The sequence below is a fragment of the Solea solea genome, chromosome 3, assembly GCF_958295425.1.
Source record: "Solea solea chromosome 3, fSolSol10.1, whole genome shotgun sequence".
Taxonomy (NCBI): domain Eukaryota; kingdom Metazoa; phylum Chordata; class Actinopteri; order Pleuronectiformes; family Soleidae; genus Solea; species Solea solea.
The window spans coordinates 9,583,595-9,607,116 of NC_081136.1; the positions used below are offsets into that span (position 1 = coordinate 9,583,595).

The 23,522-nt window shown below is 44.0% G+C and overlaps 1 protein-coding gene across 1 annotated transcript in view; it reads left to right on the forward strand.

Moving 5' to 3' along the window:
* efnb3b (ephrin-B3b) overlaps positions 1-23,522 on the forward strand; it is an 80,105-nt gene that overhangs the window by 51,800 nt on the left and 4,783 nt on the right. Inside the window, exons 3-4 of the mRNA XM_058624856.1 lie at positions 17,549-17,641; positions 20,247-20,306. Coding sequence (XP_058480839.1) covers positions 17,549-17,641; positions 20,247-20,306 — 153 coding nt within the window. The remainder of the gene's footprint in view (positions 1-17,548; positions 17,642-20,246; positions 20,307-23,522) is intronic.

A 23,522-nucleotide genomic window follows, 5' to 3' on the forward strand; every position in this document is an offset into this window, starting at 1 on the left:
TATACAATTTGAAAATGCAACAATTACAACCAAATGTTTTATTATTACCATGATAAAAATATTTGAGAGCAAGAGGAACAAGAGGTCAAGCTCGTCAGTCCTTACAACGCCACGTCACTTATTGTCATGAGAGGTTTTATCAGTTAGTTTATTAGTGGGAAATGTCTTTGTTTTGCTTGCTTTGTTTTGTGACAGATGGCAGTCTTTTAAGCCACCAGTCCTTAGAGGTAAGAGTAGTCGGCTCGTGATCCTGTGAGAGCTGGTGATGTTTTGTGTGTGAGCACACTGTCATCTCCCTCTCTGTGTGCACGTGAATGGCACTTTTAAAATATGAATTATCCGGAGCTCCAACTTGACCTTGTTAAAAGTTTTACCCCGGTGCGAAACTGTCGTCTGCGTCTCCCTCTGTCTTCTCCTGTTTCTGTCATTGTGCATGTCTGTCACACTGTCTCCTGCTCTCTGTCTGCGTGACACCTTTATGACTTTTTTTTAGCTGCTCTCTCACCCTCTTTCAGCTTCCCGCATAAAAAAGAGTCAGCCGTGCAGAGATTACATGGACGCTTTTTACAGTCTTCCATAATAAAAAAAGGAAAGAAATATCTGTCTGAGAAATACAGATAGTTAAATATGTAAGAAAACGAGATTTCGTCAATGAGATTTTTATTACATTGTCATTTTGATGTTAAAGCTAATTGCCCAGTATATTAAGGATATAAAAACAACATCATCCTTGCTTATATTGCTTAGTTTTACCTGCTCTGTTATTCTCTTTGTTACGAGGATGCAGAAAAAAGCAGACTCCATTTACAGGCTGTTGGGTTTTTGTTTGCCGTTAATAGTGTCTTAATTGGCCAAATATTAAATGTGAGAACATCTGATTTCTTACGTAAACTACAGGTTCCAGTGATGTGGTTTTAAAAACCCTCTTCTGTGATTTGGAGTGGAATTTAATAAAACAAAGTGTCATGCCAATGAGATTATGTTTATCAGCTTGACTTGGAGGGAAGATACAAGATAGTATAATAGCAAGATAAAACATATGTAATCACTACAGTGCATCATATCGTGCTGTCATGTTGCAGGCTGACCACCCATCTGTCCGTCCCATTGTCAGCAGTTTTCACTCCATAGATTTCTATGAGCCTGCAGAGACATGGATGTAAACCGCAACAGGTCGGTGAAAGCGTATGAAGTAGTAATTCTGGTTTTTATCTTCACCGAGGGCCGGCAGGTTTGGCTCGGTTTCTCTCCTTCAGGGACGCAATAGTCAAACGTGTGACAAAAAAACAATACTCTTCATTAGTAACATGCGATATGACAGTTAAAGCTGTCACACAGGTTTTCCGTTCTGTCAGACTTGGTGATGTGTGGTAGTGTGAGAAAGCTCTTATCAGGCGATACATCTTGTCGAACTTGAGGTGGCGCATATCTCTCCGCTGCCAAATGAAATGAACTAAATCAAACAATAGAGTATGCAAACAGACCTCTGGAAAGCAACGAGAGAAACCATGTCCTAATTAGCGCACACACACACACACACACACACACAGGTTTTTCCTGTCCCACGTGCACTCGACATACGAGGAAGATTTCACTTCAGCAAACAAGACGAGTAGATTAGACGCTAAAAACACACAGAAGGCATCTCGCACACATTCACACACACACACACACACGTGCGCGCTGACCTAAAGACGCACTCGTGACGTGAAATAAGATTCAACACACACACATAAACGCCTCCAAACTGATGACAGACTGATGTATACACCGTGCAAATACACCCTACTTTCTGACAAACATACACGAGCATGAGCAGGCATGTGCGCACGCACACACACACACGCACACACACACATTCAAAGTAAAAAAAAAAAAAGCAGACAGACAGACTGCCATACAACTAAGCACACAGCTTCTAGCAGGCTGCTTTAATCACAGAGGAGCTAAACAAACAACTGTCATTGCTGCCTCTCCCTCTCTCACTGTTGCACACATATAGAAATGCACAACACACACACACACACGCACACACAATCAAACAGTATATAATTGCCCTATGCTTTCTGCTGTCCATCATCTTCCCCTTCATATCTCACCCTTCTTCCTTCCACTTTCTCTCTTTCTCCCTTCTCTCCCTCCAGCAGTGTGCAGGCACAGATGTCAAGATGTATTATTTCGGCTGGCTGGCTCCCGTGTTCTCTGTGTGTGTGTGTGTGTGTGTGTGTGTGTGTGTGTGTGTGTGTTTCCCCTGCTTTCCTATTTTGGAAACAAGCAACAATGATGGGGGGGTGGTGAGGAAGACAAAGGGAGCTGTGAAGATTAGTAAAGCTTTTCAGAATTCCAGCACATACGACTCTTATAGGATAAATCATGCATAGTGGAGGACACACACACATACACATGCACGCACACACGTGTAGATGGATGACTTTGGTGTCTTGGTATTACAGTCATGGTTCAAGGACATTTAAGGCAAGTGTTCCCTCCCTCTCTCTCTCTCTCACACAAACTCACTCCGATGCTATGTCGTGAATGTGTGTGGATCCATTAGGAGGACCTCCACGCTCGTCAGGATTGTGTTAAAGCCCAGTCTTGGCTTGTGCGTTTAAACACTAAACCGGAGCCAGGTTTAAAGTGCTCTTGCTCGCGCGTGCGCACGTGCATGCATGCATGTATGTATGTATGTGTACATGATATATTGTACGACAGACGAGAGAAAGGCAGGCTGTCGGAGAAAAGAGAGAAAGAAAAGAGGAACTGTTTTTTGTGGTCTCCAGTGTTTTTCCTTGATCTATGAAATGGAAATCGTTACAAAACAACTGAATTATCGTGTTAAAATACATGTAAACATGTTTGTCCGACCGGAATTATACGAAATAGAATTTCTAAAGTTGCACTAACACGATCTGGGAGTTGAATTACTTCTGTCGGGCTTAAAGCCACAAATAATAGAAGAAGCCAGTACAGAGCAGAACAAGACAACCACAAGAAAAGCACGGCAAAATGCAGGCTGCTACATTTTCTATGAAATGGAAATAATTAATGAAAGCAATGGTTTTAAAAAACAAAACAATAATAACAGTTGTCTGCCTTTACAGATAGCAGTAACATATAAATAAAAGAGCGTTTTCACAGTACTACTACAATCTGTTAAGACAAGTAATAACATATTAAAGGCGTCATGCTGGTGTTTTAACAGAAAATCAAAGCGGAAATAGACAACTTCTTGGCTTAAGCTTGTAATTATGATGTTAAAACTGATTGCACAGCGTAATGACAACAGAAACACAACACCACCCGTGCTCATATTGATCCTCTATAAGTCTCGCCTGCACTGAGTTACTCTCTTGGCGAGCAGGGGGTGGTTTTCACAGAAAAATGCAGACTCAATTTACAGCTTTATTTTCTGCCGCTTCATTCCAAAAATGTTGGCACGGGAGCCAAATGATTATTACGAGAAAGAAAAATGGCTCCGAGGGAAAGTATCTGCACCCTTACTGGCATCATAAGCGACCAGAAATTAATAACACCTCAAACTGTTAGGGACAGGAAAGTTGCCTTGTCTTGACTTTGTAAGATAATTAGATTTTTTTCCCCCTAATGTTCCTCACGAGTGTGATAATACCTATGCTAAACCAAATCTCTTGGAACATGGAGGTAGATTAAGTGTTGCGTCAGTGTTGCTGCATATAGCATCACTACCCCCCGCTGCTGTCTTACATTAATATGTTTCAGTGCTGCCAGAACGACTTGTGCAGTTACAGTAGCTCGTTTGTGCGGCACATTTACAGTACACTCACACAATGGCAAGACAGTGACCTCTGCATTGATTGACAGAGTGTTCTCCGCGTGTATATTATCGCGCGCTCGCACTCGTAATCAATCTTTTGCGTTCGGTTATCGCTCTTCATCGACCACTAAATCAAGACCCAACATTTTTCCAGTCTTTGATTACAATCTATTTCCCTATACCTGGCCAAGCAACCACAAAGTGCTGCCAAGAGTTTTAGTGGCCAGGCCTAATGATGTATAATGTACTTTAGGCTTTTACCGTGAAGAATTCCGGCTAAACCTTAAATAAAGTTTTTCTTAATGGAAAATCTATTGTTTCAAAGGTCTCCCCTATTGGTCACGATTCTGCAGTGGGCAGGACGTTAACACTTTATCACTGCAGAGGGCATGACAGGAATAATTAGTTCTCTCTCTGTCTCTTTGTGTCTGTGTGTGTGTGTGTGTGTGTGTGTGTGTGTGTGTGTGTGTGTTGCAGTAGGAGACAAGAGACCCTTACAGGTATGCATGTTTATTAGATGGCGGACCTCAAAGCTGCACGTAGGCTCATTAAAATGTTTGATTGTTTTGGCGTTTCTGTGCATGTCCAAGCACATCATTTATCACTCGTGCACACGCACACACACACACACACAGTCTGGTTTGCATGACTTCAGAGGACGTTACATTGACTTGCATTCACTTCCTGGAGACTTACCCTTACCGCAACCATTAGTGTTATTTTTACACGCACGCATAGTTACTGCTGCTATTCTTTTAAATAAATGGTCTGTGATTTTTAAACCATTCACCCATTCACAGCCATTCACTCACACTTTCATAGCACATTTTCTATCACTCATCTTTCATACCCATGCATTGACTCATTTAGGCAGCGTAAACAAAGCCCACATAAACATTAAGTTGACTTCCCTAACTTAGTTAGTAATGCCTAACCCCGACCTTAACCTAACCACCATTCAACTCTTAGCCCTAAACTTAATTTAGACCAAGTTTTAGGACTCCTGGTCCCAACAAGGCCAATGTTGATGCCACAAAAGGTCCTAAAGAGTTAACAATTAGAAGAACACACACACACACACACACACAAACAAACACATACTTTCCAGCGGCTGGTAGATTTTGTCCTTTCTAAACTCTCCTAGAGTTCATTAAAAGCCTTAATTAGACTGACAGTTACGTGTAATTACAGTCTTTAAGTCTTTAAGATGTACAGCTCCTCTGCAGGCCCACTTCCTTTCAAAAGTCATTTTCTGAAGGGAAGAAACTGTGTGTTTGAGCGCTCCGACGTGTGCCTGTGTGTGTGTTTAGAGGACCTAACCTCCTGTAACTTCTGAGTGTTTGACATTTGCCATTAATATCACCCAGAAGGGAGTGACATTTATGAGGCCCTTTCCTTGAACAGCTCCTGCCTCCCATGGTTTCTGCTTTTTCCCATCTTGCTCATATCTTCACCCTCTTTCCTTCTCCTCCTCCTCCGTCTCACCCTTCTGCTTCCCTTCTTCTTAATTTAGAAACCCCTCCTCCTCCTCCTCCTCCCCGCCGCCATCTTTCCACTTGCTTTCTGTCACAGATCGCTCTCACGTTCCTCCCTTCAGACTGCTGACCCACTTCCCTCTTCTTCTTTTTTTGCATCGTTCTGAGCTACCTGTGTTACCAGACGTTTGTCCTTCACTTGAGCAACTCGTCTCCACCTCCTGCTCCCCTGTTCTCCCGATTTCTATTTTACCTAAAGTTGCTTAGCCTACATTTCAAACTCAAAAGCCACATTATTTGACAGCCTGTCCTTCAGAAAGGTCTTAAAATAACTGACTTGTGGTGTTTCAACATGATGGTGGTGTTTTTTTTTTTAGGTTTTCTGTGTGATCGATGCAGTGAAACTCTGATGCTATTCAGTGTTGGAGGAATATTAGTTTAAAGTGTTTGAAACGTTATCGGCTCTGTCAGGCACGGATTGTCAAGGCTTGATTTAAAAATAAACAAAATATACATAGACCTAAAATAACTACGGGAGTCAAACTTTTAATACGAACAATACTTGAACAGTATGCCAGTTTTATTTTTGTAATATCTCTATTCTGTAGCTTTTCTGAGTCGCCATCCACTACCAAGTTTAGCGAAAGTCACTTATATTAAGGCAGTCTGACAGCTCGGTGTCACAAACACGCAGTGTTTTCATGAGAGCTGTTTCTAGTCGAGGGGTTTTTGTACCCAATAGCAGAGCAGAGAGCACGCAGCGAGGGTCGCCTCCTCCGCGTCTTTGGCATGTTGGTGGCGAGGCGCCAGCGCTGTAATCCTGCAATGACAGACAATGTCACAGCTAGGTTCTGCCTGAGAGGAAGCCCCTACAAAGATGGGGACGGCAGGAAGGCAGGAAACATAAAGGCAATAATTGAAAGGCGAGGGAGAGGGAAATGTCGGAGAGTAGAGAAAGCAAGAGCCACTGGTGGAGAGAGTGATTGCTGCAACAGACGGCTTATTCTCTCTCTCTCTGTCTCTCTCTGTGTCTCTCTCTCCCTCGTGATGAAAGTATGACAGAGTGACAGGAGATGTGGAAGTGCGAGTTAGGTGTAGTTGTCTTCTGTTTTCCTCTTCACTGCACAGAATTCATGCTTAAATTGAGGCAGTAAATCAGGCTAATGTGAGACCGAGGACTCTTATTCGGGGACTGTGTGCTCACACAGGTGTGTAAATGTGAAATCCTGTGCGGGGTTGTGTGAGTACACTGGTTTCTGATGGTGGGGGGGGGGGGGGGGGGAGGGCGTAGTGGCCCCAAAAAGACAATAGAGGATGAATGATGGAGGCATTAATGTAGGAGACTGAGAGGGACACATCGTCCCAGTCTTATTATTCATAACTATGGTATCCTGTTACCTGTGTGCGTTGTGTCTCGCCGGAGGGGAGAGGCTGTTTTTCTTTCATTTACAAAAGCGTTGAGACACACAAATCATTTTCAGACATGAACTCTGGAAAATATGAACGTACTAAGAGACTGTTCCCAATAGCAGGAGAATCTCTGAGCTATGCAGATGAGGGGTGGAGCGTTGTTTGAGCATGCACGAAGCAGGACACTCACTCCATTCACTCTCTGTGAATTATGCAGAGCGTTTTCCCGCTGTGTTTCTCATATGAGCTCGTTCCAATATTATCTGGAAATTGAACACGACGCGGGGCCGGAGAAGTTTGAGAAAATGTCCGGGGTGACTTTGGCAGCGTGGATGACAAACTGCTCATGTTAATGAGGCCGCTTTACTCATTTCCTCTTCTGAACATCCGCATCATCACAAAACACCGTCTCTGTCAAATGTGGTTATAAAAACACACAAGTTCAGATGTCTTGAAATCAGAGGGAGGACGGGAAAAGGGAAAGAGGAAGGAGCAAAGGAGGGGGACAGAGTGAGTGATGGACTTCTCTGGTTTAACCCAGATCCAGGCAGCCGCAGGAGAAGTGGACAACCAGAGGTGTTTCGTTTTTATTCTGGGAGCAACTTGGGAATAAGACGCGCTGTAATGGGGAAAAAAAAAAAAACATGAGTAAAGAGCAGGAGAGACGGTGAGAAGGTACGACAAGGCTGGTGCTGACCCATTTCTCCAGGCCTCCAATCTGGTGGCTGATATAATGGAGGACAGCTGATGCCCACATGCACACACACACACACACACAAACCTTGAAGCGGACACACGCTGCACAAAGACAGATGCACGCACACACAAACACACAGGAGTCCTCACACAGCCAGATTAGCCCCACCATGGCGTCAAGTGCTTCTTCTCACCCTGTGAGGCTGCAGCAAATCTGGCATTACCTCAGCCAGCACTGGACACCATCACATTCATAAATTCAAATACGACCATGAACTCAGTCTCCTCTCTCCCGCCTGCACCAGTGGGGGTGGGGGGCGGGTGTTGTGGGGTGGGGGGGGGGCGCTTACATACTGCGTTAAGTACTGAAAACACATCTGAAAAAGCTCTGCAGACTTTTTTTTGTTGTTGAAGTCACTCAGGGATTCGGCGATAAGTATTCATTAAGTATTGATATATTGGACGTTTTCTCTGCACGGAGGTCCACTTGACAGGGATTGCAGGGACGGCAGTTTCCAGCAGGTTTGTGGAACTTAATGGGTACACAAACACACACTCACACAAAAGAAAACACGGAAAAACACAAAGAATGCCCTTGCTGCCCCAGGATGAGAGCATTGACCCAGTTGTAAGGAACATTGGTCATGACTGTCCTACATGGCCAGCACTTCACTGACATTACACAAGGCTTATCCTCCCGGTCACTAGGCCTCTTTTAAATGGCCCAGCTCTCTCTTTCTCTTTTGCCATTTTTTTCCTTTTTCCTCTCGTTGGTTTTGTCCCTGCTCATCTTTCTATAGTCCATTATGCATCTCCATGCTCTGGCACTTACATTTCTTTAGCGTGGGTTATTTTCAGGAATGGGCAGTCATTCTTATTACATACTCATTACATTTAATTAACGAGAGAATGGCCCCTGTGTTTTATGCCCACTCTTGACCTTATTTACGCCCCATAGGCTTAAATACTTATTTATCTCGTATATAGAGTCCATAAGCCGCTTTGAGACGTTGTGTGCAGATCATTTATTAATGTGCGGAGACACACCGTGCCTATAGTGTGTTGTCGCCGCCATCATTAACCCACCATGCATCACACCAGATTAGTGACTGGATGATCCCTCTCTCTGTCTCTGTCTCTCACACACACACATTGACACATGGGAACATCCTTGACCTTTGCACATGTACTTGAAGCGTTCACATGAACAAGATTTCACAGTAAAATTAAGGTCATACATACAAAATGGCGATACTTCCCTGGATGGTCTAAGTAGTGTGTCTAATAAATCATGATATGGATTTTCAACGGCAAACGAGAATGTGACAGCAAACCGCAGCACTGTCGGGCCTTCGACACAAAAAAAAACACACACACTCACGCTCACAAACTAAACCATAAAATGGCAGCAGGCCTGTCACAAGCATTCAGCCTCTCACTCTGTGAGGCGTACATTCATGTTTGTGTTTGTCAGATGCAGGGATCAGGTGCGTCCTTCATTGCAGTCTGCTGTTTGGAACTCTGATGAACAGTTGGAGGAGGAGGAGGAGGAGGAGGTGGAGGCTGCTGAGCAGTGGCCCAGTTTGTTGTGTGTGTTTGGACACTGGAGGTTAATACGAAGTGATTCTTAGTCGCCCACCCTCCGAGCACAAAGGACAGCAAAAGACGGAGGGAGCGGAGGGGAGGATGGGCAGAGGGGAGAGGGAGAGAGAGAGAGAGAGGGCAAATAAGGTGGCGGGGGGATGATGGTGATAGAACAGGATGGATGGAAAGAGAATAACTGCTGAGAATTAAAATGTCATCGAGCAAAGAGGAGAGATCAGCCACACGCAAGTGAAGACACTGAGATCATTCTCTCCTGTGTGTGTATGTTTCTGTCTGTCTGTCTGTGAGCCTGTCTGTCTGTCTGTCTGTGTATGTATTTGTCTCTCTATACTATATACCAGTGTTTCTCAATCCGGATTCAAATGAATGGGTCATTGTCAGGCTTTTGCAGAGCTCGATGAAGAGCTGCACATTTGAATCAGGTGTGTTGGAGCAGGGCAACCTAAACACACAAACACTGGTGTATACAGCATAAACGGTGTTAGTCTGTTCATTACCGTGCACATTTAACCATGACAGGACTTTGCTGTTCATTAGGACTAGTGTCCTTGTTCCAGTGTGTAAGCACTAGCAGGAAATCGCGAGCACAGCCCCTTTCAGCTCGTTAAAATTAGATGGTTAGATGCTTTTTCTACTGTAATATAAATGCATTGCGTGTTTGTGTCTGTGTGCGAGCTCTCCGAGTTTTAAACTGTGCATCTCAATCTGTTCAAGGCACGTGTCAGAGGGAGGGCTTGCGTGAGATCCTTCTCTGTGAATGTACAGTATGGTCACCATGTGACCCACCATGTGACTTCAACCTGTGACCGTGACTTAAGTCCCACCGTTGGCCTGTCCTGATCCTATCGCCTCCACTTCTCCCTCTTTCATGCACACGCACCCTCCCTCGCACGGCGAAACTCACAATAAAAGCTCTGAAATGACCTTGACTATAATAGTAACTTAACGTTTCTTTGAGCGTGTTTTTACCTAAATGTCACACTCGCATGCACATTATTACAGAATACAAATTACGGACTATTCCCCTCAGAAATCAGACCATTTTTTTCTGCCTCTGGAAATGTGGCTTTAATTTGTTCATGCACATTAGGTAGTTAAGTAATTTCATTTATCTCACCCTTCCAGTTTTGCATGGGTCTGATTAAATGTTGTTTTTAAAGTTAGGTTATAAACCAATAATTAGATTCCATAGTCACCAAAATATTTTAAAACGCTCCGTCTGTGTTATCTTTCCACTCAGAGCAGAACAGGCCAGAAACAACATTACAGGGGAGCCTTTGTGGCAGTTTTGTGAAAAAGTGAAAGCTCTTTTGGATTAAACACGCCAACATTTCACCAAAGAGAGTCTTTATCAGCACCAATCTCTGCCTATACCTCGCATTTCCTCTTGTGACAGGCATGGTCTCAAAACCACTCGCATACCATCACGTCACCGTGCAACAGAGGCGCCAAACACGGCCACATATTTGTGTTGTCCTTGTTTGTAGCTGGTGGATCAAGTGTTACCACAGCGCAGTCAACAGTGGGCCTTTGTTTGCGACAGTTGAACAGAAAACTTTGCAGAAAAACAAGCATTGGAAACCGTAACGTTGGAGGTCGTGGACGTATTGCGAATTTGGAGGTAGAAAAGTGGTGAAAATAACACTCGACTGGTGTTTTTTGTTTTTTTTTTCCAAGGGGGAGCTAAAATAATGCCCGTTCTGTTTCAGTACACAACTTAATGCCTTTTCCCCTTCTCGCCGCAGCAGTCAGGTAATGGCTTGTGATAGCTTCGTTAATGCGTCACAGCCAGGTCATAAAAGCGCCCTGGCAGATTTATGAAGACGTTTTTAGTTTCAGGAAATTTCAATGGTGAGATCTAGTTTTTTTTGGTGGCCGAACAGGCGAGCGGAGAGTAGAGAGAGAGAGAGAGAGAGAGAGAGAGAGTGAGGGTATGAATCCTTCAGTTCAGCATCAAGGGAGAAGGGATCAGGTTTTATGCTCTTCTTTGTCTAGATGACACACATGGAGCTCATAAAGCCTCTGGAAAGTGAGGACAACAAATTTAAACAGGAAGACTTCAGTAAATCCCACCCTGATATCCCCTCTGCACCTACACACACAAACACACACTTCCAAGTCCACCCAAGTGACAGACAGTTGTGTGTTTCCTTCTGGAGAGTGCGGTTCAAACTCCAAACATCCACCCCTGTTTCCATTTTCTGCTGCTTAGCCGTGGTCGGACTGCGGTAGCAGCAGGTTAAGCGAGGCAGTCCAGATGTCCTGCAGCATTTTCCAGCTCGTCCTGGAAGATTCCAGATAAACATATATATAATCGCTCTTGTACATTCTGGGCCTAACCTGGACCACTCCGCCAGTTGAAAGTACCCGGAAGACCTCCAGCAACCCTGTACGTCTTCCAGAACAATCCAAACAAGCGGAACTAATAGGAGGATTTTAAAGGCAAAGCTGCTGTGAGGCAGCGCTTTGGTTCTAGGTTGATTTGCACAGATGGGAGCACTTTGCACGTACACACTGTCACGAACACACACACACACACACACACACACACACACACTGAACCCACTCCAGCCTCAGTATTTCTCCAGTGTGCTTGCAGCAAAACAAAACGCCCACTCGCGTTTATGTCTTTCACGTTGCATTTGCATTTGTGATTATTGCGTTTTTTTAACCTGACACTCTCATTATGTGGATAACCTCCCATCACAGACCAGAGGCTGGTGTGTGTGTGTGTGTGTGTGTGTGTGTGTGTGTGTGTGAAGCCTCCAGATATTGCCGTGACAGTTGTTCATAGATGTCAATCCCACTGGTGTCCACTCATATGTACCATGTTTTTTATCAACTGCTTCCCTCTTAATGGGAAAATAATTGCATCATGTGCTGTTTGGAGAAGACCTCAAACTGGTGATTGAAACCATTATCTCTTCAGTCAAATCTATATTAGATGTTACAGATGAAGTAATAAAGCTCATGTTCCCATAGAATAAAACTTCCGTTTCCAACCAGCAGAGTCGCCCCCTGGTGGCTAACACTCAGCATGTGTGTGTGTGTGATACACTAACTAACTTGTTGCAAAAATGTCCGCCAACATTGACAGTTCCTATACACAGCTGCAGTATAGATCACTCCTCGCTCCCTCTCATCATAAAAACTGCAACTTCATAACTTCAGCGGTGACATAGGGACATTAATCTGCCTCGGGCCCTGAGAGGAAACTGAGCTGTGGCTCTCTGTTGACCTCCTCTTCCCCCTCACTGCATCTGTGTGTCATCTTCAAATAAAACACACATCTTTATTTGGCAGTGTTTGCCATATAAAATCAGATTTGGCACACCTCAGTTCATTTTTTTTTTAAATAAAAAAAAGAATGATCTTACTATACAGCATCATTAAAATGAGTAGCAGAGGAGAATGTTGCCTTGCTCATCCCTGTGTCACTTTAACGTATTGTTCCTGTGTGCTCACAGCTTAAAGCTTCTCCAGCAGTGGGAAGTGATTTGTAGATCTTCCCTTATTTCTGCCTCAGGTGTTGCCTTTAAGGCCACATACAGGTTATTGCCCTGTACTCTGATTTGGAGGAGGATGTAGCTACAGCCTGAGAGGAAGACTGCAGGCACAAGTCTAGGCTAAAAATAAATACTGTAAGCCCACACATTTATTTCATTATTGAGTCAGTGTTATACAACAACAAAAAAAAGATAGAATTGTGCACCAGACAAACACAAGAGGCAAGTAGAAATGCTAATATTTATGGAAATACTAATTGGGGTATGTAAATGTGAGTTATTAATGTTATTAATGACACCACTTTAATGTGTGGGGCTTTAATCTTTATTTATCTTTATTTATCTGGATTTAACTGCACTCATTGTGTTTAAATGCCCTAACATACTGCATATACAACATATTGCACCAAACCTATAATACAGTATATGAAAGCCCACAGTACATGATGTCTTGCTGCAAAATCCCAATTTAGATGAGACAGTTTTATTGTCCACAAGGGAGATTTTTTGTGCTCAGATTAGTAGCCTAGACTAACAATTGTGACCGTAGAATAAATAAATAAGTTACAAAATAGTACCAAAAGTATGTGAAGTTGAGCAATATTTTATTTTTTCTCTCCTCCGGACTTTAAAGCCGAGCGAAATGTGAGTCGTGTTCCAAACCAGACCGAAGGATGTGATGGAAATAACAAGTTCAACATGTAATAATTTCACATCACTCAACAGGAGCAAGTGTTTTGCTGCGGGAGGCCAGCTGTCACTCAGCATGTGTGGAATATATAACCAGAGCTGATAAATGCAGCGCAGGAGCGGGCGGGTGGGCGAGTGGAGTGGAGTGGGAGAGCAAACACTGAGGTGCAAGGCTGCGTTGCGTCTTAATGCAAATGAGACGACGGCGCCGTCCACTGCAGAGAGCGCTGAAGCTCCTTAATCACTGTGGGACACCAGTGGTGTCACTGTCCACTTTTACGTAATGGCTGGCCAACTTGAGCAGTGATAATGAAGCAGAGTAGAAGTTTGCCCCCCCTGCACTGACCTTGGTAATAAAACACAGAGAAAGGACTCTCATCCTCTCTGTGATCTTCTCTATGGACTTTACATACAGGCTCCTCCCCCTGCCTGCCTGCCTGCCTGCCTGCCGTTCATTAAATAAGTTTTTCCACTTCTTCCACCTCTTCCTGCTGTCTTTCGTGTCCAGTGAGGGTGGCAGAGCAACGCCCTTCCGTCTCCTCTGTCCTCTGGCGCTTCACATCCCCCCATCATCGCTGATCATTGTATCAATTACTCATCCCTCCTCTCCCTCTCACATCTCCCCATTTCTCTTTCATTGCTCATCCTCCTTTCTCCTCCTATCTCGTCCCAGAATCGCTCAGCGCGGCCCTTCCCACTTTCCCTTCTCCCTCTCTGTCCTCTGTAACAGTGTAGTAGAAAAGATTTGAGGCGCATCGTTTCCTGCATCTATCCCACATTCATCTCTCTCTCTCTCATATTAGGATTTCACAGATGTGCTGAGATTATTTCTTCCTTGATGCGGCGATATCTCCTCCTTGTCAAGTGGAGGGATTTTTTTTTTTTTTTTTGGAGGGTGGGGGGAAGAAGCGTCAATGATCCAGTTGCTCGTTCTAATTGTGTGAAATAGAGATTCACAGGAAGTTTGGTTCATGTAACATGTCTCCTGGTTTTTTAGAGGATTCACTCTTTGAATGAAAATAGCCTTTGTGATATTTGTGCCCTGTTGATGATGATGTTTTAAAAAAGTAGCTTGCATTTGTAAAATCACATTTGTGGTGTCTCTCTGGCTCTCCGTCTCGGTTTTTGTGTCTCCCTCCCCGTCTTTGTATCCATTACTACTCCACTTTCCTGTAATGGAGACATTAGACTCTTTTACCTCTCTGCTATCCATCATGCCATTTAAACTCGGTCCTTGTTTTAAACTTTTCTACTTTCTCTGACGACCCTTTTCCTTTTTCTATGAATCTCATCATCCCCTCTTCCTACACTTCCTCCTCCTCATCTCTGTGTCCACTGAGCTCTAGGTCATCCCCATCGTCTCACTTAGTCTCCTGTCCCCATCATATCACCAACAGCTTGTCACAGGCAATCAGTCTCTCTGTCTCGCTTCCCTGCACGACCTCCTCCTCCTCCTTCTCCTCTTTTCCCCACCCCTCATCTTCCTCATCTCCCTCGTCTCGCGTTACCTTCTTGTCCTCCTTCGTGTGTCAGTAGTTATTACCCTGAAAAGTCGTAGCCCACCCCTTTTCCTCAGCACCATTTAAGGTTATTTATTAAATCCTCCTTTATTCAGAGCTCCTATATTCTGTTTTTGCCCTACGGCCCGTCTTCATCACATTTTGTAACCCCTGTCCTTGGATGGAGTAGAGGGTAAAACCGTGTAATCTCTCTTATGTCATCTTCTTAAGTTTCTATTTAAGGTTCCTCATATGGTCTCATGTTTTATTAAGTAGACGGAAAGGCCATAGTCCAAGAACATTGTTTAAAATGAGAACAATCTATTTCAAATAGTATTATTATTAGAAATATATACCGTTTTAAAATGTTTTTTCTTACAATTGATTACAATTAATTTTGTTATTCATTTTCATGAAATAAATTATTTTGTTGCCATATTAGTCTTCATATAGAAAATAAGATGACTTTATATTTGGTTCACTATTGTCAAAATATGAATGATTTGCATAATTTATGACCAGGTTGTTAAAATAAGTGAATTCCCAGTGTGCCTGAGAATGTTCGAATGTATCTACTAATGAAATATCTTTAAAATGAAAAACAAAGGTTTCACAGTGGGTAACACTTCTGTTGTATTGTTCCTTGAGAACAGACGTGGTTAGGACCTGTGGACCTGTCGCTGAAGCATCCACTTTGTTGTAAACGTACTAAAATTCCCTCTGAAGATAATTGACAAGCATTAAAATAAACTTCAAAAATCAGAGAATCAACTGAGACAGATCATTAGTGGACTGTAAAAACCCATCAGCATCTAAAACGTCTCCTTCTACCGAGAATATCTGAATAATATTCAGCACGTCTTGCTACAACCTAACGTGACATAAAACTGTTTTTTCAATCTTACAATCAAGCTCTGATGAGAGGAGCTGTATTTGACTTGGCACGCTCATTATAACTTTAACGTCATTAAAATAAATCAGATTATCCACCTACATTAGTGTAACTGAAGAAGATACATGGGGTAGAGTGAAATTACCAAAGATTTTTAGCTCAACAAATAGAATAAAATGTGCAAATGTGTTCTCAGCACTTTATTTTAAAACCTTCTTGATACATTCCTTCATCTGTCCCCGTCTCCCTGGCTCCTCCACCAGACTGCTGCTCGCCTTGACCTCCGCCTGCTTCTCTCCTCCTCTTGCTTTCACACTCTCCATCCTGTAGGGATGGAGGTAAAGAGAGAGGGAGGTGTTTTTCACACCTTCCTTCCTCCCTCTCTCTCTCTCTCTCTCTCTCTCACTCTCACTCTCTCTCTCTCTCCTGAGCCATCCACCATGCATCCTCCTCTCTCCGCTTCACTTCAGACTGGCTAATCTACAGCCTGAAGGGAAGTGGCGGGGGAAATTATTATTTCATATATATACTGTATGTGTGTAGGAGAAGGGGAAGAGGTGAAGTTTGGCTCTCAGGCTTGTGACGAGGAGAATCAGGAGAGACGGGCAATGTGTCAATATTATATCAATATCATGAGATGAGATATCATCCAGATAATTGTCATATATCGTGACATGGCCTATGTGATGTCTACAGTCGCTTGCAGACTGTAGACAGAGAAGCCGCCCGTGTCGAGCTTTGTGTGGACACATTTCCAGATAGATTTCACATAACAGGACGTAGCCTCGCCTAAAAATATAGAGAATTTATTTATAAGCCGTATCACCCAGCTCTAATGGACGGTGTTGGCTGGGTTTTCTTGGTGGTTGGAGGAAGAACGCCTTAATGCATAATATTGCACACGAGTTCCTCCTCTAGATTGAAGTGAACGGACAAATATAGATGTTTGTGTCGAGTCACGCGGCCCGCGGTCTGCGGCGCTGAGTGGAGATTGGCAACATTTGTATATGAATGATTGAGACTGAGCTTGCGGTTTGCAAAGGTGTGATTCTGTCTTTCGTCTCCCGCCCCCCCCTCAATCCTGTCACACTGTCACTGCATCTCTTTGTTTTATTTATATCCTTTTATTTCATTTATCTCACAGATCCTCTAATCCCTCTGTCCTGATTCTGTGCATAAGCGCTCCTTCCTCCTCCCGACAGCCTGCGTGACTTACCGGCCACTGATCTTTAATGCATTGATTGACAGGGATTCCTGTGTATTCCTACACACACACACGCACACACACACACACACACACACCCTTTTCCTGCCTGTACACTCTACCAACACCGCTTCACCTCTTTTGGTCCAATTAGACAAAAACCTGTTTGATTCCTGCAATGTTTATAGCTAAATGCCCATTATTATTAAACCACTTAATAACATAATCCTTTTTTTTGGTTTCTTTAAAACATGATGGCGTATTAGTCTGTATTATAACCAATCAGGTCCATATTCTCTCAACACGCAGCAGGAGTCCCATTTTATTTCATAGGCTCACTTGATTGGATCACCATTCCTTTTTCTTTTTATGTCAAGCAATGTCTGCCACTCAATCACCCCCTCTCCCGCTATTTCTCCAGACCCAGCAGCAACTGCAGTTAAATGAAAGTGGTTGAGTCCATGCGGAGCGGTAGGGGTGTTAATGAATTCCAGTGGACTAATAAATGAGGACGTCTTAAAGTGCCGCCTGCCTCGTAGTATGACATTTCAAGGCTTCTGGTGGAGTTTTAAACCGCCGCCTCTGCAAATTTCACTCACTGACTCTCTGGAATGGCCGAGCATATGAATAGAAGCTTTTGTTGGCGCGGACTGTAGAGTTTAGAGAGGCTGGATTTGTGTGGCTTTAAAAGATTGTTTTTTTTTCCCAACATGTGAGTGTTTTTGTGTACCACCCAGCTACTTTGGGTAATTGTGTAATTTTGTTTCCATCCCCGCAGCAACGTCAGATGGGACGCACCAGGGCCTGGATAGCATGAGAGGAGGAGTGTGTGTCACACAAGGCATGAAGGTGGTCCTGAAAGTGGGACAGAGTAAGTCCTCTCACCATTTTTGTCTCTCGCTGTCTTCTCTGTCACCCACGCACATGTGCCCGTCCCATATGTACAGCCACACAGAGACTCTCACACATTTTTATTCATGCATCACACACACACACACACACACACACACAATCGCTCACTTAACGCACGGTGCGACTAACGCACATTGGCTCCAGTCTACCGCGCCTCGCATTATCTCCCGTCTTTGCAGCGCAGAGCGCGCCACTCATTAGTTGCTGCTCCTCATCTGACATGCAGCCTCTTTCACATTTGAACTGTCACTCTTATGTTCATCCGTCTCACACACACACACAGAGCAAAAAGTGTGTGTGTGTGTGTACTATCTGAGCATATTAGAGTTAAAGTGGTGAGAACAGTGGAGAAGTGTGGGATCAGTCATCTCTAACGAGCCCTGTTCACTCTCTTCTCACTTTGCCTTTTAACTCATTCTGACTCATGCTGGACACACACACACACACACATAATCTGCACAGCGTATAGGTTACAGTCCGAACCATTCGCTCACTCATGTGTGGACACGGACACATAATATGAATAATATGGATGCAGGCGTAAAAAACCTGAAAGGTCTGCTTGTGTGGTGATACGGACACGTGAGAACACACACGCATTTCCCCACAGAGCAGACCTGCCGGCTACAGCACGATAACAAAATGACTCCATTCAACGTTAAAGCACACAGTCAGTGATTTTTAATGACTCACAGCCACACACACACACTTATAATTTGTTTGGAAAAAAATATTCACAGGTAATGACCCTTACATACAGGCTTGTCAAAAAAAATAAATAAATAAATAAAAATAGGCAGCGGAAAAAAGGCCAATTTACGCATTTTCACTGACCAGTGCATTCCTACACATATGAGGCACCTGTCCTTCACTCGACCCCCTCACACACACACACACACAAACACACACGCTTACTTCACTTTCTTTAGCCTAAGCTGTGCTATCAGGCATTCTGTATTGTAGCAGCTCTACAGCAAAGAGCCATGTGGCGCTGCTGTGGCTCTATCAGCCGCTAACATCAGCACAGTCAGCTCAGCTCAATAGAAACGCCACCGCACACACACACTTTGTTTCCCCCGGCTCTTTGACCAAATGGGCAATGGAAATGCTACCTTGCTCTCTCTCTCTCCCTCTCTCTCTCTCACACACACACACACACACACACACACACACACACAGAACTCTATGAAGTTCCACATCTTTTTATTTCCCTTTTTTCCTCCGTCCCCATTTTATCTTGCCTTTCTTATCTGTCCTTCCTTCACTTATTCCCTTTTCACTTTGCATTTGTCTTTCCTTTTTAACCCCTTTCCATTCCGGTGACATTGCCTGTTTCCTTTTTAAATTCCCCTCTCCCTGTCCTCATCACATCCCACCAGCACCACCACCACTTCCTTCACTTTGCATGCTGGCCATCTCTCCTCACAGTTCTCCCTCTCAATCCCTCTTTCTGTTATTTTCCCTCTTTTCCCCCTGTCTCTCCATCTTATCTGCTATGTGGCTGAAAGGTCACGTCTGTGTTGTTTGCCGTCTAAATAAGCGCCGCGGCGCCTCATAGTGATCTCTGAAGAGATATGGCGCTCCGCTTTGCTCCGAGGAACACACATATAAGTCACAATACACACCATTTCCTCCGCACACTCACACAATGACCTGTCTGCTCTTATTTTATTCTTTATCCATCTCTGTCTCTGTCATACACTCGCGCTGTGAACCTCCCACCATCAGCCCATACTGACCACACAGCAGTTCCTATTGATCCAGACAGCACCCCCCCCCTCACTTCTGTCCAGTGGGGCTGTCATGAGGGAGCCACCAGCCAATTGCCTTACACGTCTCCAAATGTCAGTAAATGCATAGGTTGATGACTGTGCAGGTGCGCACACACACACACACAGCAGTTTGTGCCCTTGCTGTGACGCAGTGCGTGTCACCATAAACACCCCCATTGTCTTGTCCATTTCGCCCCCCCTCTCCCATTACTGTAACGACCAAACTGCTGGATCAACAGCGGAGATGAAAAGTCACGTCCTCGCACCAAAGTCTCTCCTTGCAGCCGACTGTCGAGCAGATGGCCCGGGAGTGAGCAAAATTAGTATTTTCTGAACCATCTCTCTCAGCTGTGAGCGGTGGCACCTCTACAATGGCTGTGTGTGTGTGTGTGTGTGTGTGCATTTGCATGTGTCACATAAAGGCGCTTTAATGCCACCACCATTACTGAGGGCCTGCTAGACAGATGGCCTGATTTAGCAACCACAGATTACAAGCCGTTATGGCCTTGTGTAAATTCACTCTGGCCAAAACAACAAACTGCCACTCTTTAGTTTCCCATTCAAACAAATGGAAAAGTGCTTATACACAGTGCATTGAAGCCCAATCAATATGTGTTCTCCTGTAATGGGTATGGAAGGGAGGACAGCCTTTATTAAACCTCTTCTCTTTCGACTTTCTGGCTGACTCTCTCTTTGCTAATGACACCCATTGGTTCCAGTGATGAGAGCCCTGGCTGTGTCTGTGTTTCTGCTACTCTGCTGATATTAACTTCCTTATTCCGTCTCCTTCAGGTCCATATGGGCTGCCCCCGAAGAAAGAGCCAGCAGGACGCACCACCAGCAGAAACCCAGGTAAGCAGCAGACCAAATGGAGATAATCCACAGTGAATCCATCCACAAAATGGAAGGAGGAAATAAGCAAAGACGGGTAGATAAAAAGAAAAAGCAGTGGGGAGAGGGAGGGAGAAGGCGACAGATGGAGAATGTGCAGCGGTGACATCTGTGGATCTCTCTATTTAATGCCATATCTTTCTCTCTCTCTCTCTTTCTCTCTCTCTTTCTCTCCCTGCTCTATATCCCTCTTCTCATCTCTGCGCCCGGCCCTCGGAGCTAAGTGCTGCAGGCGGGGAATGGATGGCTAATAGCTACCTTGGGAGAAGGACAAGAAAAAGAGAAAGGGAGGAAGCAAGAGGCATGAGGAGAAAGAGAGAAGGAGAGAGGGCAGCGAGAGAAAAGGCTAGTCCAGCGGCGACATTTCGGAGAGTTATTACTGTCATTAGTTTGGGCGGTCTGGATTCTGTAGTTCTGTCGATCGAGACAGACAGAGAGAAAGAGCGCCAGGGAGGGAGACTGAAAAAGACAAAGATCAGAATTACAGAAAGATGAGGGGAGAGAAAAGAGGAGACATTGGGGAGTAATGGAAAAGAGTGGGTGGAAGTGGGAGGCACATAAGGACAGAAATAAAAGAATAATTGAAAAGCAAAAAAAAAAAGGAGAGGGGAATAGAACAAGGAGATGAAAATGGAGAGAGGCTAAATTCATGCTCTATCTCAAATTCATTCAGTGAAGGAGAGAGAATGTAAGTCGGTCTCTCCTTTGTTCTTCGCCGGTGAATCTGTGTACGATACTAAATGTGTGAATTGGAGCATTTGCACAGTATCCATGTGTCATTTGTTCATACCTCACATATATGCGTGAATGACAACTGTATGTGCGAACTGCACTACAATAGCCTACATTGTTTTCTACTATACATAACACTGAGCACATTATGAAACTGATTTACACGACAGCCACACAAGGACACATTAATACACACTTTACCACTCATCTGAAATCAGTGTTTTGACTCCCGACACACGCAACACAATCTCTAATCCTACTGTGAATGCACTCGAAATCATCTCTGCTCGCGGAGAGCGCCGCTGCTTTATCCAGTTGGGTCCGCTCGCCTCGTCTGATCTCCTCGAGGGACGTAAACAAATATCAGAGAGCACTTCTTCAAGCTTAAGACGGAGTCGTACAATCATTAGATACCGCCTGTTTTCCTCATTATCAAAGAATTCCAGCTGATTGAGTTTATTGACATTTTGTGATCCACCGCAGCACTCGCTTGTAATTCCAGTTGATTGTTGCCTGAACAACGACGGCGATAATAAACCGAAGCAGCGGGACTTTTCACGCAGACTCGAGAAAACAAAACTAATGTCCCATAGATCCTGGCACCATGTGTACTGTAAGTTCTCAGAAATAAGGCGATACTATAATTGCCACAACAACACCCTGCAAATGAAGCAGTCAAGAGATGTTTATGTATATACATATATATATATATATATACATATATATATATATATATTATACTTATATATATTTTACTTTAGAGCTGCAACTAACCATTATTTTTATTATTGATTAATCTGTCGATTATTTTCTCGATGAATCGCTTGGCACATAAAAATGTTGACGATGTTCTCTCTTGTTTTGTCCACAAACCAAATGATTGACTTTTAATGATTTCTTTGTTATCCAGAGCAAATAAATGAAGAAAATACTTACATTTAAGAAACAATACAATCGGAAATCTTGTTTTAATCATGAAAAAAAAGCTTCAAACCTATTAACGATGATCAAAATAGTTGTCGATTAATGTGGTAATCGATTAATCACTGATTAATCGAGTAATTGTTGCAGCTCTATTTTAATTATAGTCTGTCAGAGCTACTTCTATTTAAACCCACCCAGCAAGGGTGACAGGTGTGTACAGAACCACTCCTGTTACTCCTGGTGTGAGGGGCATGTGAGGGGCATGTGAGGGGGGCATCGTAACCACAGCAGCTGACAAATCAGACTTTTGCATCAAGGAGAATAACAGCCTAAGAATGCTCGCTGTCCGTAGAGCATCTTCCTGAAATATTACAGAAAAAAGGGTCGAAATGATCAAGTGGCTACAAAAGAGGGATACAGTGATGTCATCCCTGGCCTTGTTCCTTCTTCTCCACCCCATTTTTTAAACTCAGAATTTAACCTTGGAGGAAGTAGGTCAGAAAAGAAGGCATCAACTTCTTTGAGGGGCGACAAAACAAAGCTGAAGGAAGTAAGACGTACAAAAAAAAGAGAGCTTTTGAAAGGCGGAGACCATAATGGAGATGGAGAGTGAGGGATGCTGGGTTAATGGAGGGATGAAGAAAGCAGAGTTGGAGCAGGGAGTGTAATCGACATCCGGCATTAGCACTTTGTTCCCCAGTCAGTCCAGCACAACAGGGGGCCTATAGCAGCAGGGGCATGAGGCGTGTCCGTCTGCCTGCTTGTGTACATCTATATTTTAATGTGCATTTGTCCATATGTGCATCTGAGTTGCTAAGCGCTGAGCTCAGAGCAAGGTAGGTCATTATGGCTAAAATAACCCGAAGATAGAGCAAGGAAGAGGAGGAGACACAAGGGAGACGGACAGACGGAGAGAAAAGAAAAGGAAGTGTGCCAAGAATAATGATAGACCAATCCAGACGCTCTGTATAGCAGGGACTCGCATTACTGGCCTTAACCAATTCACCACACAAATGCACACGGTCCGGTGCCAGAGAGCCCCACCCCTACTCCCGATGCTACAAACACACACACACACACACACACACACACGCACGCCGACGCCGACGCACGTACACACATCCAGACCATCATCAACCTGCTGAGTTCTGACCTGACCTCCTGCAGAGAGAGCTGTGTGTCAGGAGCCTGTGAGGATTTTAGGTTTCAGGCAGACAAACAACAGTCAGAGAGAGCAGGAAAATAGTTTGACGGACAGTTTGATGAACAGACACACCGATAAAAAAAAAAGACAGACAGACGGGAAGGCCAGCGGGCAGTGAGACTGTGTGGTCTGGTGGTCGAAACAGAACGGGGAGGCCTTCTTTATGTGGCTCGCTGTAATGCTAAGTAAATATAGTTGTTAGGGTTAGGGAAATAGAGTGTGTTACCTTGATGCATAACTGTGGCCGTCCACAGGAGTATATGGCGCACACGTGGAGTCTGCTGACATTCTTTCAGTTTATATGCACTCTTGTCCAC